General features: G+C 39.4%; 1 protein-coding gene across 5 annotated transcripts in view; it reads right to left on the reverse strand.

The window, feature by feature from the left end:
• MACF1 (microtubule actin crosslinking factor 1) overlaps positions 1–21,665 on the reverse strand; it is a 314,885-nt gene that overhangs the window by 108,325 nt on the left and 184,895 nt on the right. For 3 of the 5 annotated variants that reach the window (XM_045548191.1, XM_045548189.1, XM_045548188.1), the window contains exons 35-38: positions 20,827–20,962; positions 3,379–3,528; positions 2,269–2,502; positions 905–1,129 (exon numbers count right to left, since the gene is read on the reverse strand). In XM_045548191.1, coding sequence (XP_045404147.1) covers positions 905–1,129; positions 2,269–2,502; positions 3,379–3,528; positions 20,827–20,962 — 745 coding nt within the window. Of the gene's footprint in view, positions 1–904; positions 1,130–2,268; positions 2,503–3,378; positions 3,529–5,632; positions 5,867–8,161; positions 8,312–8,391; positions 8,608–11,033; positions 11,184–11,705; positions 17,136–20,826; positions 20,963–21,665 lie in introns of all 5 variants that reach the window. The other 2 variants (XM_045548185.1, XM_045548186.1) reach the window with 1 other exon arrangement.

Here is a 21,665-nt window from a genome sequence, read left to right on the forward strand (position 1 = left end):
AGAACACAGTACAGTCAATCAACTGAAAGGAATCAGTTTAGCTAGAGACTCAAGTATAAAGGAAGGTTAAGAGATAAGGCCAAATAAGTAAGAACAGATCCTGGGGGTGGGGGCTGAAGATTAAGTTTCAACTCAATCTTAAGGGCAACAAGGAACCATAAAAAAGGTTAAGCAGGGATACAGCATTTTAGAAAGACTGCTTAGTAGCATGGGGAATGGACTGGAGGATAAAACCAAGAGGCAAGGAGACCAATAGATGCTACTATAATAACACAAGTGAAAGCTGATAGTGGTTTAAACTACAATAATATTATCTCGGTGGAGATAAAGAAGAATGGATATAAGCAGCATGGGATTTAGCAGAGGGAGAAAGAGAAAATAATCTAGGATGATGTCTAGTTCAGGCAATTACAATTAAGTGAGAATACAGGAAGGAGAACATGTTTGATTGGGGTAGTAGTATCATAGGAAATAACAGTTCCCTTTTCAGGCTGAGGTGCTTGTGTTTCTAAGTCGCAAACAGGCAGACGGATTTATATACTAGTTTGAAGCTCAGGATGGGCATCAGGGTTGGAGAGAAATATATTCATGGACTCTATTAGTACAAATGGTAATTCAAGTGATGTGCGTGGATGAGACTACCCAAGGAAGGTATATTCTGAAAGATGAGAAGAGGGCCTTAGATATACCTGGAAGCCTATCAGTATGTCAAAAGCTGGCCAAATCAGGGCAGAGTAGTGTGCTACGGAGTCCAAGGGAGAAAGTATTTCAAGAGGAATGGCCAACAGTGTCAAAGCTGCTGGGACATCAAAGAGGATTAAACTTAGGGACAAAGAGGTTGTGGTGACTTGTCCAGGGCAGGAGAGGCTTCTCCAACAGAGTGAGGACAAGCTAACAGCCTCACCTTCATCTTCTCACACTGCCTGTCCAGTTTCTCTGGGGCTTGGTTCACCCCCATGTAATCCTCAGTGGTATCCAAGGCTCCTTTCTCCAGGCTAGCTCCTGAGAGCTGCTCCATTCTTGGAAGGCTTGTCTGTAGCTGTCCTCCAGATGATCCCAGTGAAGTCACCCAATCCAAGAGAGCATCAATCTTACTCTTGTTCTCTTCCAGTTCTTTTGCTGCTTTACTCTGAAAGACATAGAGGTAGTTTAGTGAAGGCCTTACATACCCAACTATACAACCACAGACTAAGTAAAGGGGCGGGGAATTTCATGCTAAAGAAAAAGAGAAGCTCTGAGACTGGGTATAAATAGTCTTTACACATACAAAAAGGAATTAATATCTTCTGAAGTCTGTTGAAAAATAATTATTCAAAACAATCTCTAGATTTTGTCTCTATCTTACTGCATTTAAAAAAAGAGAGGTAGAGCAAATTCTAGGATGTAAAAAGACTTTATTAAGAGATCATTTAGTCCTGTTACCCAGCAAAGCTTCGTGGAATCCTCTCTAGGTGCACAGAATGATGCACTGGTGTGTAGGGTAAAAAATAGCATAGCCACCTTCAATTATCTGGCTGCTCCTCCCTAAAGGAAAGGCAGACTTCTCTCATCCTTTTCTCAACCAAACAAAACATTACTTCTTAAACTTGCCCCTAAAATTCTATTTACAGGCTATACAAGTATTTTTAATAATTAAATTGGTTATGCCAAGTTATACATTCATGTATTTCACAATTTATCTTCAGATAACTTACATTTCTTTTCCATGTTCTCTATCTCCCTCATTAGCATCAGAGCTCAAGTCTGAACAAGATTCAGATTCAATCTGCCAGTGCTGAGTGAGGTACAGAAGACCATTTGGGGATTTATCTTCTCTTTAGTTTATCCCAGTGCCATGATTCCCATCGTAACTATAGAGGCAGCTAAAGGATAGCCTGTGGCCCACTAAGACTCCACAGATATTTTCCCCAAACTCTTAGATCACCAGTCCAGATTCATGTTAGACATATGTCATTTGGTTTTCCTCCCTGGGATAATACCCTCCCACACTAAGTTCTTTCTGACATTTTCAATTAGCCAGTGTACTGAGTATGGCAAGACTTTTTTTTCTCTTCTTTGGTAATATGTACTTCCTACCAATTTTTCTGACTTGAAGTTCTTCTGGATGTTTCTTATAAAAATAAAGATTAACTCACACACCAGCTCGTAAAGCAGCCCTTTTGTGTGATTCTATGCTCTCTAGTAAGACAATTTCCCCTCATTATCTTTTATTTTTGTAGGTGCCAAAATTTTCTTTTTTTAAAAATATCAATATCATAGACTGGTAACCTTTTCAGTCTCCTGCTGTAAGGCTGAGGTCACTGCTTCCTCCAGCTCCTTCTGGGCCACCCGTGTCCGTTCCTGAAGAGACTCATATTGTTCCTTAGCCTGATGAAGTTTTTCCCGAAGAGCTGTCAACTCATGAGGGCTCAGCTTGGTCTGATTCTCTTCCAGGAACCCTTCGATGTCTTTAACAACAGTGGCAAACGAGGTGGCATGATTCTGAATGTTGTCCTGTAAGTCCTTAATACATGAAAAGAGGAATGGCAGAGCCTTCAACTTTAGTACTTCTGAGTCCTTTAATAGTACAGAGATGGAATGGCTAGGATGACATATCTGCTAGTCCTTGACTATAATTTGCTTAAGGTTTAGGCTTAGATCATGCAAAGAAATTTTAAAATATTTAGTTTTCTAAGCAAATATTTTGTGAAGACAAAAAAGGAGATTGCCCATAAACATGTTGAATGGCAGAAATTTTTGCAATGAGTTATCTTCAAAGAGATCATTCTTTTCATAAATAAGAACTAACAACATGATTCTAGCATAGCCAAAGCCTGTTGGTCCTTTATATTCTCTTGGCTATCACTCCTTAACCTTAATGTGGTCTACAAGGTCCAACACGATATAGGTCCCACCTACCTCTCCAACCTCATGTTTCACTAATTTTCCTTTTGTTCTTCGCAGTCCAGTTGAACTAGCTTTCTTTCAGTTCTTGGTTGTGTTGTGCTTAATCCCATTCTCACCTCAAGACAGATGCCTCTGCCTGATAAGTTCTCTTCCTCTTCCCACCCCTTCATGCATTAACCCCTACATATCTTTCATTTCTCAGTTTAAGGGACACTTCTTTAAGGTAATCTTTTCTGACATCCTAGACTAGATTGGGTTCTCTGTTCTCACATAGCTTTTCCTTTATAGATTTAACAGCTAATAACTATATGTGCATTTTTGTAATAACCTGTGTAATGTCTGTCTGTCCCACTAGACTGTGCGGCATGTTTATGAGGACAGGGATGATATCTGTTTATCATTGTTATTTATGCTAAGCACTATGCTTAGCACATAGCAAGCCTTTAAAAATACTTACTGAAGGAATAAAAAAATGGACTAATTTGCACTGACCTTTAAGTCACTTTGCTTCTTCTGCAAAGCAGAGAGATCCAGCTGGGTGACTCTGCCCTGGTGGTCCACCAGTGCTCTTTCTGCCTGTCCTACCCAGCTGCAAAGATCCTCTAGTTTCTGATGACAGGTATTATGTTGTTTCTGCAGGGTCTAATTAAAATGCAAAGGGGTCAAAAGACAATTACTATTTCTCATTTTATAAATGCAAGATAACTCCCTAAAATATAAAACTGGAAAGTTATATTTCAAGGATGGAAAGTTGATGGGAGACTAGAACAAGACAAGGCACAGAAATCATATTCGGAAGCTCCCCTTATTTGGACAGTCTGTTGATCTGGCTCTATGGTCTGGATGATAATCGAGGGTAATTTTGAGAGTGAATGCTTCTAGTTCAGGTTTTAGTTTCAGAGCTCCTTTGCCAGATTGCTGTTATAATCCTAGAAATGGAGAACAGAGAGCCCATATGCTTGAAATCCACATGAGATAATAATGATAATATATTAGTGGTTCTGATCAATCCCTCTATTACAACCAGAGGATTTGCTACTTATTAAGTCAAAAGTAGAAGAACTGGACTAGAAGGAAATTCATAAGTTAATTGAGCTTATTAATAATTGAGCTGACTTTATAAATCAAATGTCTCACAAATGCAGAGACTCATTAAATAGAATGATTATATGCCAGGCAAGAGGGGCTTAATTTGGCTATTTTTAGAAGGAAACTGCCCAAGAATACCAACCGGCTCAGTCCTTTAGGTGTCTACACTGATATCAAAGGGAAAAGCCAGGCCCATGGGGAGAGAGGGAATGTGTTTCTGTGCCTGATCTTTCTCTAGATCTCATCTCAGTTGCATGACACTGAAGCACCTGACTGAGCAATTGAGCATGATGTGTTCTCCTGACCATCCATCTAAAGCCATTTTCCACCAGTTTCTACCTTCTGATGGTTAGTCACCCGCACTTACAAACAGGTGCCCAAATTGGCCCTCTCTCCCCCTCTTTAGGACAAATAGAAAGGCTCTGGAATAGAACTCCTAAGAGCTCTTCAGCTGTAAAACAGGATCTTCATGGGTTAGGATGGGTGCAGACTGAATCTGAAAAAAGCAAAGCAAACAAGTTAACACACAGACATACACACACATTCAGAGCAAATATAGAGAGGAGCAGAGCATTTCTGACAACAACAAGGTTAATAAACATTGTGGAATTAATTACGTGCTCAGGGAGAATGTTCACATGCAGTTCTATTGCCTGCTGCAGCTCAGGGGCCTAGCCTGAATCTGGGCTAGGCATTAAGGTGGCTCAGATCAATGCTACTTCATTAACTATCTGCAGGCTACACCATGCCTTATAAATTCCCAAGTTATGGCATTGCAAATGTTCAGATTTGGAAAGTAAGCTGAAGCATTTCATTAGTATTTTCTCTCAATTGCAATGCAGTTGAAACTATGAGGCAGTAACAGGGGACATATGGCACTGACGAACCTAATTTCCTTAAGTATGACTCAAAAGCTCAATTATACTTAACAAAATATTTAATAAAGGAGCTCCTGAGACAAATTTTCTGGTGATAATGACAATTCTAATATCATTTTGCTGTATGCCAACTTATTATTCAAACAGCAGAAATGGCATAAGTATCATTCTAGGTATTCTAAGGTAATGATGTTACTATTAATGCAATTATGTTGAGTTTTGCAAGAAGGTTGTGATGGAAGATGGTAGAATGGTTTAAAAGGCGCTATAATAAAATATGATTCTGGTAAAAGTTTCTTGTCAGCTGTTTGAAGATTGTCAAGGAATCTTACTGTACATCATTTGAAAAGCCCCAAAATAAAACTGATTTCAGAACTGTTTTTCTCAAGAACTCAGAGTATCGAGATATCCTTAATGGCCCTCAAAAGAATGCTGAGGGAGAAAGTAACGGGAAGAAAGGACTAGGAACATGATTTTCATTTGAAAGTCGGAGACACGGTGAAGGAAGGGTCTCACTAAAAGAAAACACCTGCACATGCACACACACACACAAACATATATATTCTCTCACTCATGCACACAAAACCAAAAACACAGCAAGAAAAACAGCCTGAATAGCTGTCTCCTGGACCAGGACCATACTGGCCTGAAAGACATGAAATTTTAAAATTGGTAAACCCAGGTTCCTGAAATCATGATTCATGGAATCTGGCCAGAAAACCCAAAGACAGAGGACATCCCAAAAGACAAACTGAGCCCAGTTGCTGGATCAGTCTGACCTTAACCAGGGCTTCCTGCTCCATTTGTTGATGATGGCCCTGCAAGATATCCATCTGAGCTGCAGTCTGTTCCAAAAGGTCCTGGAAGGACCTCTGCAGCTCATTCAGAAGCCTTAGCATCTGTCGATTCTGCTGAGGGGACAAATCTTGGGCATGCTCGGAGATAAAGAACTGAATATCAAAAGCAAGAGCATCCAGCTGAGACTTCCTTTCAGCCATGGGCTGTTTCAAATCCTAAGGTAAATGGGGAAAGAAAAATAAGCAAATAATACATCTGTCTCTCTATTCATGCTGAAGCTATTGGTTCTAATCAAGGAACTAACAGAACCAAAAAGAGGCTAATTTCCTATGTTTTTATAATTGGCATTGATGATTCTACAGCCAAACTAGCATTGGAAATTTCTCTTACTTTCGGTCTCTGCAAACTTCTTACAAACTAGAATTAAGTTTCCTTTGCTGGACCTTGATACAGTAAACTTTCAATTATTTATCCTAAGAAAATTATACTATTGCTAATCAAAAAAAATCTATGAATTTTTTTTAAGCTTTAGAAAGTGTAACATGAATTTCTGATCTGAGATATATCTGTAAAGTATATTCTCTTAGGTTCACATACCTATTTGTGTTTGTCCAGCAATGAGTTACTGGTGTGCTAATACTGAGAAAATATATAATTTATTTGTAGGTCACTAAAATTTGTTTTAGAGTAAATAATGCTATTTATACATTTTTAAACTGTGAAGGATTACAGTCAGACTTACTCGAATTTTGGTTATATTCCTCACAAAGTAGTAAAAACTGCCAAAACACTAAAATTATGTGTTTTCAGACAATTAAAAACATGTCATTTCCCCACGAACATTTAGTGATCATTTACGTCATACTGAATGCAATAAAAACAGAATATCTATAACTCTATCACTTTGAAATTGACAACAATCAATCCTGCAAAGTAGGCAGGGAGGCATTCCTGGATATTTATCATAAGACAAAGTTTCCTTCCTCTATGAACATACAGGTTTAGAAAACTATCACTGAGAAAACAAGGCTTAGACTGTTGTTCTCATTCCATACGAGAATTCATGTAAGTTATAACTAGCGGAGAGCACCAATGCATGAGACGCTCTGTGTTTTTATATCTCATACTGTATCATATGAATTTTTTTCATGCCATCTTCTTTGTAATATCTTAGCAAACAGATAAAGTCTGCTACTCTCTTCCCCAGCATCTTTGGATAAGGGGTATGAAAGAAAGAGGCAGGTCAACTCTTGCATGATAAAGAGGGATGAGTTTGTACATAAGGTTAACCATGGATAAACTTTTATGTCTGCTTCTCTTAAGATTGGGCAAAAGGGAGAAGACAGAGGAGAAGACATTTCTAGTTCTGCTCTGACTCTCTGAAGAGTTTAAGGAGAGGGACAACTCAATATAGCAGAGGGTTGATAAACCAGTGTAATAGCTGATATAATCTTAAATATAACAAAAAAAGAAAACAGGCCAGGTGTGGTGGCTCACACCGGTAATCCTACCACTCTGGGGGGCCAAAGCAGGAGGATCCCTTGAGCTCAGGAGTTTGAGACCAGCCTGAGCAAGAGTGAGACCCATCTCCACAAAAAATGTAAAAATTAGCAGGTGTGGTGGCACATACCTATGGTCCCAGCTACTTGGGAAGCTGAGGCAGGAGCATCGCTTGAGCCCAGGAATTTAAAGCTGCAGTGAGCAACAATGATGTCACTGCACTCTAGTCTGGGTGACAGAGCAAGGCTCTGTCACACACACACACACACACACACACAAAAAAAAAAAAAAAAAAAGGAAGAGAGAGAACAATATTGGGGGAAAACTCTCTGGCTCACATGTTATCTCAAAATCTTAACTTTTCTCTCCCTGACTAATAAAAAGAATCAACTTGGGTATTAATAAGAAAAAAAAGCATCTTTCTAGATCAGGGGTGAGCAAGCTATGGCCCTTAGGCCAAATCTTGCCTGCCACCTATTTTTATAAAGTTTTACTGGAACACATGTGTAACCACTTGTTTATGTACTATCTATGGCTGCTTTAATATTTCAATGGGAGAATTCAGTGATTGCAATAGAGATGGGACATTTTACATATGGCCTACGAAAGCCTAAAATATTTATTATCTGGCCCTTTACAGAAAAAGTTTGCCAACCCATGCTCTAGATCGCTGACCGAAAATTCTCCTGAAGTTGCACTGTGTGTAGGGTTAGATCTTGGGTTAAAGAGAAACAAAAGGCAGATCCTAGGTGTTGATAAAGAGGAGATGAAATTGATAATAGGTCATTTGGTCATTCTATACTCTCTCGGAATAGCTGAAAGGAGAAATAATCATAATCACTGATGTTCCAGGGGTATGATAACTAAACATAACTGACTTTATTTACAAAATGGAAAATCAGGCTTTCTAAGAAAAATAAGTACAGATACCAGTTTGCCTAGTAGAAAAATAAAATCGATACAACTCAAAGGACAAATAAAACGTGCTTGAGAATGGGTGGAGAATTTACCTCATATTGCTGGAGACAGTGATTCAGGCTGTCAGCATCCATTTCACTGTTATATTCCTTGCTGTTCAGAGTAAGATTGGTACTGCCAACCCAGGCTCTCAGATCTTGAAGTTTGCCTTCTAGCTGTATGTGCTGATTTAACACTTTAGTCTAAGAAACGGAAAATCACATTATAAAAAATCTCCAAGTCTGCCCAGACTTTGTGAGCCTTTATAAATAAAAATAACTACCTTTTTTACTTCCACAGCATTCTGGAAGTGAAGTAACCTGGAACTCCAGGTGTCACTCACAGAGCTGAGAGACTTCTGAAGATTCTTGGCATCTTTCTCTAGAGCCTTCAACAGTTGAGCAGGGACCTCTTGAGGCTGGCTGACGATAATCTGATCCACACACTCCAACTCCTGACTGATCAAGGCGGACAGATCTTTTAGCTCCCTGTCTAATACCTGAGGAAATAAAGTGGAGTTACCTCCAAAAATCAAGACTAAAATTTTGCTGTTTAGGAATCAGCTATGAACACATTTCTCTCTCACCTCATGCCTGCATAGGCTTTAGGGCTTAGAAAACATTCTATATACATTCATTAATTTACATGGTTCTCAGAACAACTAATTAATGAGGTAGGCAGGGTAGACGTTATTATTCTGGATTTACAGAAGAGATGCCTGATCACTTAAAAATGTTAACTTTTTTGGCTCAAGGTCACCCAGCTGGTGAGCAGTGAAGCCAGGACTCAGATTCAGGTTTCTTGGCTCAGTGCAGTGCTTCCTCCAACACAACTTGCTGCCTCTCCAAGACTGTCACTATGCCTTTGCCAGGGAGCAGTCATGCAGAATTAATGTGCTACAAAATAAGTCAATCCAAAGGATGACTCTTTACTCCAAATTCCAAGAGGGTGGAACCAAAGGACATTAAAATATCCCAAACCAGCCTTCCCACTCAGCTAGTCTGTAATATTCTGATCCTCAACAAAGCAGCCAGAAATAAGCTGTGGAAGAACTTGGAGTTCTTTGGGGCACCATCTTCACTTCCCTTCAGCCACCCTACCCAAGGCCATACTCTGGATATTGAAAGAAACCTCTACAATCTCTGTCCTCACCGTGACTCGGATCCTGGGACAGCTCTTAACCTCCAGTTTCAGTGAAAGAGCTACTCTTCCTCCCTGTCAAAGCCATCTTTCTATGTTCTCAGGGAATTGATGCTATCAGTTATTACCTCCTCTCTCTTCTAATTTCAAGTTGTCATTTTTTATTGGTTCTTTCTCCTCAGCCCCAAAAAACCGTTCAAAACATTGCTTTCAATACATTTCCTCTAGCTCATGTCCTACCCCCTCCCTTATCTGCACTATAAAGCTTCTGGAAAGAATGATCTACATTAATTGTCTCTGCTTCCCAACTTCCCATTTACTCTTGCTCCAAGTTAGTTTATATCCCACCTCTCCACTGAAACTGTTCTTATCAAGGTCACCAATAACTTTCTATAGGTAAATCTCCCCTTTAGTCCTCATTGTACTCAGTCTCCCTGCAATAGCTGATACTGCTACTTATTCCTCCTTTGAGTCTCTTCTCCTGTGTTTCCTGGTGTCCTTCAGTTACATTTTTTCAATCTATTTTTTGTCCTTTATCTTTTAGAGGCAGGGATTTGCTCTGTCACCCAGGCTGGAGTGCCATAGCACAGTCATAGCTCACTGCAACCTTGAACTCCTGGGCCCAAGGGATCCTCCCGTCTTGATCTCCCAGAGTGCCAGGATTACAGGCGTGAGCCAACACAACCAGCAATTTTTTGTCCTTTCTGTCCTGGATGCTCGTGTTTGAAAGCAACGACCTAAAAATCTAACTACAAACTCTGTATGCAGAGGCAGGTCTGCTGGCTGTAGTCTTCACTGAGGATGATAGAGTTAGGCCACATAGTTGGGAAACCATTCATATCAGTGTTATTAATATTAGGTCTTTCCCCTTGGGTTGTTCAAACCATGAGGGAAGGAAGGATGAAGCTCAAGATTCAGCATGTATGTGAACTTCCAGTTAAACCTACATTTCAGTACAGAATCCTTACCTGCAAGTATGGCTGCTCTTCCTAGTCTAGAGATAGTCTGTATTACTTTCCTCAGAGGATAAACCTCCAGTCTCCGTTGGAGTGAGGCATGAGCAGTTAGTTGCCCCGTTATGTGAAGTCAGTTGGAAATCTAAAGGTCTAATTGCTTTGTAAACAAACTTTAAACAAATTACAATCCTGTTTGCATATTCATTTTCTTCTCTGCTTTCTGGTGCTACCAATTTTTAAGGCTTTAGGGAGTTCTGCAGTGTAAATCAGGTTGTTCCTTAGCTTCCTCCACTGCAAGTTTAGGATCTGGTTTTCTTTAGTCTGCTAAGGCTCCTCCTCATCTGTCTGCTTTCTAACTTCTAAATTTTACTGCTGTTTTCTCCTCTCTTGTTCTCCTATTTATTCTTTGTGAGTTTATGCATTTTTTAAAAATACTTTTTCCTCATGTCTTGTAGCGTGTGGGGAAGTAATAGAGATTAATTTACATATCAATCTACTATTTCAAGCCCTCAACATTTCTTGCTTGAATTACTACAACAGTTTCCTAGCCAGGCTCTTTGCCTTTGAACTTATTTCATTCAATCCAAGATCACACAGATAACAAATGCTAGTAATGAGATTCATAGCCAAGTCTGTTCAAGCCTGTTCATTATAAATCTTATCCAGTCTTCCAAACCTAGCCCATCCCACAATTATCTGACAAGAGTCTGAGATTGTTTAACCTGGAATAGAGTGCCAAGCAGGTCCCATTAAGCTTTGAAATTTCCAAGGAAGAGGGAGGCAACTATCTTGAAGCCGGTATGCCTGGTGGAAGACTCTGGGAACCTACCTTGGCCTGACACAGCAGATCCTGCAGTTCTGCCAGGTTTAGTTCCAGAGGCTGAATCTGTCTGGTCCTCATTTCAATGTCCCGTAACAAAGATAGATAGGATACTAGCTTCTCATCATGTTCTAAACAGAGTCGACGGTTAAATACATTCTGCGGAGTCAAAAAGAAAACTCAGTTCTTGAAAGCCTTTAAGCTGGCTTTTAAAGCAGACGGGTTTCTTGTTAGACAAATAGAAAAAAGCAATTTTTACTACTCATAGGGTAGAATAAAATAAAACATGTTATTTTAAGTCATTTCAAATCAATACACAAAGGTGATTTTACTAATTTCCTCAGAGAGCAGAAGCTCATAATTATCAATCTACAAGCATCACTTCAGCAAAATGTCCAAAAGCTATTTTGATTTTAGATAGCATCATCCCAGTATTTCAAATAAGCTGCAATGTTAGTTTCTAATTCAAAACCCTTGAAAATTTTAGAAAGACATTTGAGCCAATGCCTAATTTTTCAACAACTATATTACAAACAGATGATAAATTAAGTAATATCTAGTACCCTAAAATGTACACATGCACACCATTACCCATATATAAACTCTGTATCTAGTTAAGAATTTTAGCATTAAACTAGTTATATCTTTCAAAAAATACAAACACACCACTGGGAAACTTACTTGAGTTGCTCTGAGGGGCTCCAGGTTTTCATCTTCATTTCTCTTTTCCCCAAGTGCAGTAATGAAGAGAGTTTGTTCACTACCAGGGCTCTCTCCAAGTTTTTCCTGTGGTGTCTTTTCATCTGTCTTCACTGTAGAGTATAATGTTAGGGACACTGTCTTTTCTTCCCTGGTCTCTGGAATAGTGGGACTAATGGTGGCATCCTGTTGCCCTGTACTCTCTTTTTGAGACCCATCTTCCAATAGTTTCTCAGGAGGAAGGGATACCAAGACTCTGGGACCTCTCTGAGTCACTATGCCTTCAACGGACCCCACTTCTGAACCTATAACCCCTGCAGGGTTTGCCATTTCTAGAAATTTCTCTCTAGTTATTTCCTGCATTGCTATTTCAGATTTGAGAATTCCAGGAAGTTCATGATCACTTTTGTTGTCCTGATGATGAAGGTGCTTTCTCTCTGAGAATTCTAGATAACTGACCTCTTTTGGATCTACTTTAGAAACTGTAATTTCTTCCAAATTAAGAGCTCTTGTTGGGTCAAAAGGTACTTCTGGGTGTGACTCATCTTTATAGTCATTAGATGAGAAAACCAGATCTTTGGTTTCCTTAGTCTTAGAAGTAACATGGGAATCTTGATAATAGTTGGTCTCCTGTCTGATGGCTCCTTGGAAAGATTCGTCTGTTTTGGAAATCTGGGATGTGTCTGTAACTTGGGCTTTTCCAGCTGATTCCTGGTAGTGCAATCCTTCAGGTTTTTGGGTCACGGGAGGGAAAGGTTCACTCTGGGCCCCATAAGTAATTTCTTGAGATAAATTTTCTTCTGGTTTTAAAGTCAAGCAGAGGCTTAAATTTTTGACTTCCCCTTCACTGGCCTGTTTAGAGCTAAAAAATGTTAAAGTATCCTGATTTTTTAAAGAAATTCCTTTGGGTATCATTTGGAAAGAAGAGTCTTCAATTTTACAAATTACAGATAATCCCATTTCCCTATCAGCTTCTTTCCCTTTTTCACTTACAGTCATTTCCATAGGTTGAGTCATTATATTGGAGTCATGCTCATCTCCAATGGCAGTTTTTTGATTCAACTTTTCTTTAGAAAGAACTGCTGATTTGCATGTTTTGATACTTTCTTCTACAATCATCTCCTTCTTTTCACTCTTACTTTTCATCCTAGTATTCACTGGTTGCTGCATAACCTGCTCACTCAGCAATCTGCCTGATGTTTCACAATACGATGCGTGTTGCACTTCTGAAACCATTTTCCCTTGATTTTCTCTTATTTCTCCAGAATCTAAATGTGAGATAGACTGCTGCATATGAGAGATTATTTCTTTTTCCTGCTCTTCATCTGTATTTTGTTCCATGTTATTTCTAGCCACCTCTTTGAGTTTAAAATCACAAACTTCAGAGTGAGGGTGTGTTACTGACACTTGGTCCGAGGATTTACCTTTAAGATGATGAGGAATTACGACGCTGACAGATTCTTCAGCATCTGCAGATGCTTTCCACTCATCTTGATCCTTGCACTCCTGTTCCTTTAATGAGATTTCCCTGCTCTTTTTTGCCCGCTCCCCCTCAGAAACTCGTACTTTCTTTTCCTGTGCAGACTTACTTTCAATTTGAAATAATCTCTCATCTTCTGCTTTATCACAACTCATTTCAACAGTCTGATTACAAGCAATAAACATTTCCTTTCTTAGAAATTCATTCTTGAACTCACATACTTCAATTCCATCTTCCTTTTCAACCTGAGCCCTTTGATCACTGAACTCTGAAGTATCTGTTTGGATCATAGTTGCCAGTTCAGAGCTGATAAATCCTTTTTCAATAGCTTCCTTTACAGTCATTCTCTGACCATTAAATATGTCAACAATTCCTCCACTTAACACCTGATGAGATGCAATAATTCTGAACATGTTTTCATCCACCAACTTCTGTTCCAAAGCGGATCCCAATGTCAGTCTTTTCCCTGTAGCGGTATCTATGATTCCACCAGTGTTTGCCTGAGCTTCCAGAACCTTCAGTGTAGGTACAAAGTCTACTTTTCCAAGCTGAACTGCTTGAGACAATGTAAGCACTTTGTCACTCACCCCATCTTTAATATCTGAGAAGGGAATTATTTCTAGGTATCTCTGCCCAGATTCAATATCAATCTTACATTTCTTTACTAATTCTGAGTAGGGAACAATTCTGTAATTCTCGGGATCTACAATCCCATGCATCATTCCTAAAGACAGTACTGCTTTATTAGTTAATAATCCTTCTTTTTTAGCTTCTGCCAAGGTCAATCTCTGGCTAGAAATGAGATCCACAAAGTTTCCAGAAAAGGCCTGAATTTCTTGGATTTCTCTTTTCAAGTCTGGGGTAATAAGACCTAATTTTATGGCTTCAGGAAGGGAAATAGTTTCCCTTGTTTCAGGATGAAAAAACTGATGGAGGTTTAAGTTCTCAACCTTTTTGAGTTGCTTGGCTAAATCTTCACCAATTAAGCCATGTTTAAGGGCATTATCAACAGAAAGTCTCATCCCAGATATATGGTGAATGATACCTCCATCTACCACCTGCTTAGTCAACAAATGAATGGCCTCCTCTCTCTCCAAAAGACCTCTGTCAATGGACTGCACAACTGTTAGAAGGGCTTTGCTGTCAGGGTCTGTAAGTCCTGTTGTTTCCATTTGTAAACTAATTAATCTCTCCCTAACTGTTTTTTCAGCTTCTCTGCCTTTGGAAGCTTTCTCCAGATTTATAAGTTCTATCTGGTCAGCACTGTCCACCAAGCCAAGATTTGAGGCCAAAGTTACAGAAACTTTTTTGCCTCGTTTCAGGTCAACAATTCCACCAGTCACCACCTGCCCCTGTAAAATTCTGGTGGCTGTTTCCTTGTCAAGAAGTCCAACTTCAACTGCATCCTTGACAGAGCACAGTGTATGGGTACGGGGGTCTAAGACACCACTTATAGCTTTGTCTGCCATGAGGACATTATGTAATAATTTCTCATCCATCAGACCTTCATCAATGACTTCTTCAGTTGTCAAAGACTCACAGGTTTGAGAGTCAAAGAAGCCCCGAAACATGTTCAGCTTTTCCATAAGTTTCACAGCAGTGTGGCTTGGCACGATGCCTTGAGCAATTGCTTCATTTAGTAAGAGCTTTTGACCTGTTTGTTCATGAATGATACCACCATCTAGCAACTGTGCAGATAATGCATTTAAGGTAGCTTCTTCAAGCAATTCTGAATGATGACTGAATGACAGGGAAGTCTCACTACCATTATCTTCCTCATCAGTCTTTCCTAACATCATCGTACTACCACCTGCAATGTTTCTTCCTTCTTGAATTTGTTTATGGTCATCCCTAGCCAAAAATGTTTTATTTAACACTTTCTTTTTGTGTGGAGAATGAATATTCATATCACTTTTAGGCTTGAGTTCTGATTTTATACCTAGAGTTTTCTCTGCCTGAAGCTGTGACTTTTTGCTTTGGGATTTTATAAGAGGTCTTCCAGTTTCACCTGGAATATATTCAGTCTCAAGAGTGTTTGCTTGTTCTTTCTGACATGTAAAGGAAGTATTTCTGAGAGGTTCACATTCTTTCATTGATGTCTCAACAGAAAAAAAATCTTGGTCAGGCACCAAGGGTACACCTTCTGCTTCCCCTGGAGGTACTGTCTGGAGTTGTCCTCTGCTGACATTTTCTCTGGTAGACATTTCTGTTTGGTCTTCCTTTTTGGTACCTAACAACTGCCTTTGTAACTCTGATTTGACTTTATTTATTACCTCCAAAGTGCCAACATTTGGATTTCTCTCTTTTTGTTCTCTTACAAACAGATCCTTTACAGGGTCTACAGGAGAATGTTCTGTTTCCACAATGGTCTTTTCCCCTTTTGCTTCAGCACAATCTTCCTGATCGGGATATTCTTTGTTCTGAGAAGAAAACTGGAACACATGTGGCTTCACAGTCAGCTCATCACTCAATGTTCCTGTGATTTTCATATTAGCTGATTCTTGCAATTCCTCAGGAGTTTCTAGTCTTTGGTGCCTGATTCCAAACACTTCTGGAGGAGATTCATTTCTGCATGTTAGTGTCTCCATCAGCTCTTTGTCTAACAGAAGCACCCTCTGTCCATTCTGCACATTAATATAGCTGTGAGTCATCAGTTGAAATAATAGCTTCTCATTATGGCTTGCTGCACCCTCAGGTTGGCCCTTGCTGCACAGGACAGCTGCTGTTCCAGGATTAATGCTTGAAGAGTCTGTTACTTGCATGTGGGGCATTACATCAGGTATACAAATCAATTTTAAGTTATTGGCAAGATCTTTGTCCAAGATACCATTTTCCATTGCTTTCTTCCAGGACCAAATCTCTGTGGTTGCTGGTATAAACAGAGCCTTAATATGCTGTCGGTTACTAAGGATTTTATGTGCCAGTTCAGTAGACACAATACCCTGTTCTAGGGCATCTGTAATTGGGAGGATCTCTCCAGATTCAGGCCATAACAACCCCATGAATGACCAGAGAGACTCCAGAATCACCAGAGCAATCTTAGCAGCTACAAGACCATTGTTTACTGCTTCATCTATAGTCAGCCTTTGCCCAGTGACAGTATCTATGATGCCTCCTGTCTGAAGCTGCCTTATGAGAATAGCACAGGCCATATCTTGGTCAATCAGATTGTGTCTTACAGCCTCTCCCACTGTTAGTCTGTGTCCTGTTCTTGGATCTACTATGCCACCAGCAAACAGCTGAGCTTCCAGCAGCCGGACAGTGACCTGCCTATCTATTAGTCCTTCCTGAACTGCACGGAAAATGCTAACCTTCCTGCTTGATTTCAAGCTCACCATTCCTCCTGCCAATTGCTTGACGGGTAGAAGTTTCAACCCTGATTCCTGGTGGACAATACATCTTTGCATCAGATCCAGCAAACTGATTTTTTCAGCTGTGTTGGGGTCTATCAAATTCTTGGATGATCTCAGATGAGACTCTAATACCGAATGAAGCCATGTAGAAATGAGGCCCTGATGAAAAGCCTCTTCCAGGTTAATACAGTTCTCACTAGGGGAAAGACAGAAACCTCCAGTTGCCAGGTGAGCTTCTAAGATTTTCAGTCCAGCTCTCTCACTGATTATTCTCTTTTCAATTGCTTCCACCACAGAAAGAGGGCCTTTGCTGTCAGTAAGTCTGCTTATTAAGGACAGGGCATCCTGTAGTTCCTGGAGTTGCTGGTACATCTGGGGATTGATCAGGTTTCTGGCTAGGCCCTCCTCCAAAGAGAGGTTTTCACTGGTCTCAGGGGCAATGAGGCCAGACATGATAACCTGGGATTCCAGGAGCGCAAGGCCTGTGTCTTGGTCAATAAGGCCCTTTTGCATAGCTCTGAAGATGGGAAATATCTCCACTGTGCCTAGGTCAATCACCCCAGCAACTGCTCTGTAACCCTAAAAGAAAAAACGAAAAAGAAAACTGAATCAGGGCCAATGTCGAAGCACAACTGTTGAAAGGAGTCACTCAAAGAACTATAGGCCTGGTGCAGTAGCTCATGCCCATAATCCCAGCACCTCGGGAGGCCAAGGCAAGAGAATCGCTTGAGGCCAGGAGTTCACAACCAGCCTGGGCAATACAGCGAGACCCTCTCTCTTAAAAAAAAAAACAAAAAAAAAAAAAAAAAAAAAGAACTATATTATATAAAATCTGACCACAAGAAAAACCCAGCCTGGGATAAGCCCCAACATGTAGGAAATATTCTGAAGCAAGCCTAGCAGTGTTAATGCTAAATATTTTTTTTTCTAAACTACAGAATGTTTAACAGGGCCAGAAGTTCACAGATTACTTGAAAGATAGTATTAGAGCATTAGCATATCTGAGTGACAAGCTCTACAAAGTGGCAAGCAGTGAGAGAATAGTTATTTCTAAGACTAAATAATCACAAAGATTCTACAGACACATACTAGTTCCCAAAAAGTGAGAATTCAACCCCAAATAACTTTTCAGTGTTACAAACCATGCGGAAGGCTCTGGAAGTAGCACTTCCCTGCTGATGAGCACAGCAGGACTGGTCCATTGGATGAGAAGAGAGCTTTAAGCAGCCAAATAGCCACAGAGCAGTTGTGCATCCCAGTAAATGGGCCTGTGTATACTACTCAAGAAACTGTTTAGCAATTGGGGCAAACTCTTGATGGCCAATTGTAGCTTCTCCCAAAGCAGTGGCTTGAATTAAATTAATTCTAGACCTTGGAATTAGTAAGTCAAGAAAGAAACAGACTGATTCCTTTGCCTCTGGAACTACTAGTAACTTTTCTTCTGGTCTGGGCTAGAATGGGTAGTACAACACCCATGATTACAGCTACCACTTATTAATTAGATTTACTAAGCACTGTAAATCTAAATATTTATGCCTCACAATAATCCAATGAAAACAATTATTTTAGTCTTTACTTTGTAGATAAGAAAATGAGGCACAGAGAAGTTAGGTAACTTGTCCAAAGTCACAAAACTAGTGAGTTCTAGAAACAAATCAAGGTCTGACTCTAAATTATTTGCTATTATACTACCTTCTCAGTCAGATCCAGAAGAGCATGAAGAACAAGTACGTTACAGTCACATCTTACACAGGAGTTAAGTTCCAAGGTCAATGAATAAGGCACATTACTTATACATTGTCAAAATTACCCTTGCAAATCCTAGAAACGACTCCTGAAGAATTCTCATTTTGAAGCCTTTTATCACAGAATGATATATTTAGATTTTAAATCATTTAAGTGTTTAACCACTTAGAATACTTCATCACTTTTATTATTCTCTTACTTTTCAGCTCTTCTTGTTCATGTTCATTATTTTCATTTGCCATATATGATTTTATTTGTTCCTGGTTGGTCAGCGTTACTTTCTGATTCTTACATAACTCAAACTTATCCACAGAGGATCTTGTTGAAGCAACTGCCAATCACTTCCCTGCCTCCTAAATAATGCATTTATTTCAGTGTAAAGTAAGCTCCATAAAAGCAGATAAGTTGCACATGCAAGTCTAGGAACAGTACCTGCACTTCAATAAACATTTGATGAATAAACAGATAAATAATAAGGAAACCCTTAAACTCATTAAGCCATTTCCCACCCAGATTTTAAAAACATGCACTAAGGATTTCAAGCTTGATGAATTGCACACAATAAGAATGCAGAATGGGTAGCGAATGACAGAATGTAGATTTGGTTCACATCTGCATATCACTGGATGTGTTCAGTTAAAGGAATAAATGACAGACTTCTCCATACTACTTAAAGTATTATTGGTTTCCCCCACTCCCCTTTGTTTTCTGACCAAGAATGTAGAGTTCAATTTGTATAAGTTAAATGTGTATATTATGCGAATTCACTATGTTTCTACTTTATAGAGATTGGAGGAAAAAGCTCAATGGCATATAACTCTTTCAGATACCTGAAAAATTCCTTTTAGAAAATCGATGTAAAGGTTATTCAGAAGCAGACAATATGACAAAGAAAAAGATTCTTTTGAAACCTTCTTATTTCTTCTATGAGATTCAAGGAGCCTCAGAAATGCTGACATTGAAGAAAAGCCTGGCTGGAGTCTAGCCAAAGAGAAAAGACTACACTGTTCCTTCTAATACCCTCATAATTGGAGGACAGGCAGGAAGCACTGAGCTGGGAAGTAATCCAGAGAAATATCCATTTCAACCCTAATGAACATGGACATTCTGACCTAAACAAGAATTAAGAGACAGAGGGAGGAGGAAAGAAAACATAAAAGGCTTCTACTTACCAGAATTGCAGAGCACGCCTTGGGCAGATAAGAGATAGAGCCTTATGGAGCAGCTCAGCCGTGTCACACACACAGTGTAAGCTTGGTGTTAGCGTCCAGCATGCGACTGTTTGTTTTTTGCAAAAAAGAACCCCAAACAGGTCGTCCTCTTTTCCCTTTGTGCATTTGTGCTTAAACTCCAAAGGGTTAGTGAAACTTGTAAGCAAGGATGTCAGTTAATCAGAACAATACTTCACATGAAACACACAAACAGTACAGGGGACACATCATGCTCAATGTAGTGGTGCTCAGAAGCTTGTCTTTCTTCCTTTCTTCCCCCCTCCCTCTTTTTTTAACCTTTCAAAATGAGAACTGGATGTTCTCAGTTCTCAGCAAGCAATTGTTAAAACTTTTCACGTACTCCCTTATATGGTGAAGCAACAAGCCGTTAGAAGAGGGCTACCTTACACAGAGGATGCTACACCAGCATGCTCTTTTTGGAAATATACCATCAAATCACAGCTGGTTCTGTCTTGTGGTCAACTCTAGCTCCTGCTGTGCAAATTTTATATTCAAGGACCAGAGTCAAGTCATATTTTGTCTGAATATCATTTTGAGCACTGTATGGATCAAATTTGATTACCACATGAGCTTAAATTTTGGCCTGCCCCGCATAAGTTGGCCACTGCTTCACAACATAGGAAATAAGCAGGCAAACACACATATATATCCCAGAGACACATGTATATAATATGGTAAGTATACACACACACAAATATCCAGGAAGAACTTAGGACAACCAGCAGGAACTATAATGACTTTCATATGATCCAGGAAATGAACATGGAGTGGGAACTGGTAAAGATGCCACACGATGAGATGACTATGGGTGAGGAGAACCAGCGTCTCAGTCAGTGTAGCTAATCCACCAGTTTGTTTTGGAACTGAACATTTCTCATTATTCATTGTATAGAGGGAAGAGGTTCACAGCTTTTTCTTCCCAATATCCAGAACTCTTGGCTGTCAACTTCTGAGTGACAATGCCACACAGGAGTAATCTTATTACCCTGTGATCAGACATAATACAGAATTTATGTTCTCCTTGACTGTTGTCTGTCACAAAGTAGCAGAAGACAGAAAAGGTGAACCAGATCTAAAGGGTTAGCCATAAGTGCCTTTTAGTGTTTTGGACTGACTAACACATCATGGAACCCCAGTAAAGAAACACAAGACAAATGGTTGCTAAAATGAAGTTAAAAATTAAGTCACATTGGTCATGGAAAGCTAGTGATCATGACTCTCAATCAGCAAAGCTGCTTTTACACCATTCAAAAGGTACCCTCCCAACATTTGGAGATAAAAACTAAAAGTACCTTTTGTTCTGTCTGCTGAACCAACTGGCTCTGAAGCTGCTGAAGCTGGTTTGCTGAACCATCACAAAGGTTGCGGTAAGCCTTATTCAGGGCATTCAATTGCTCAGATATCTGTTCCTTCTCTTTTTCTGAAAGCCTGGATAATGAAGCATTAAAGCTTTCTTAGGAAAAAAACATTCTCCAAACTCTCCCCTATTGCTTCAAAATCACCACTTCTTTATGGTCAGTTTTCCAAATTCATTGAAGATTTGGCATCTTATCCATAGTTTTCCTATCTCAAATCAAGTCACAATTTTTGGTGATGTCAATGTTATGTCACCTTATGCTTGTAGTCAAAATGGCCTCCACTTTAGTCTCATCCACACATGGCAGACATGGACTCTGCCATCATCTGAAATTATTCTACTTCTAAAATCTTAGTCTTTAAGAATCCATCATATGATTGTAACCATATCTTCCCCTTCCAGTTTTATCTTTCTTTACTCCGACACCTATTTTCTTTTAAAAATATTTTAGACAGAAGAATATAACAAATTCTTATTTACCTGTTGCCCAGCTACCCAGCTTTAACAAATTTTACTATTTTACCATATTTGCTTCTGATCCTTTTCTAAGAAATAAGATATTACAGATATAATTAAAACCCACTGTGTATTTGTCACCAAGTTCATTCTTTTCCTTTTCTCCCCAGAGGTAATAACTTCTTGAATCTGGTGAATCCTACAACTTGCTTTTTTCATTCTACATTATTATTTCTCAGAATGAACTATGGTGATTTATATTAGAACTATGCATTAACTCACTCAGGTCTCCAAAGCCTTCCTTGATCCCTCTGTTTT

Source organism: Lemur catta, chromosome 3, assembly GCF_020740605.2.
Source record: "Lemur catta isolate mLemCat1 chromosome 3, mLemCat1.pri, whole genome shotgun sequence".
In the NCBI taxonomy this organism is placed as follows: Eukaryota; Metazoa; Chordata; class Mammalia; order Primates; family Lemuridae; genus Lemur; species Lemur catta.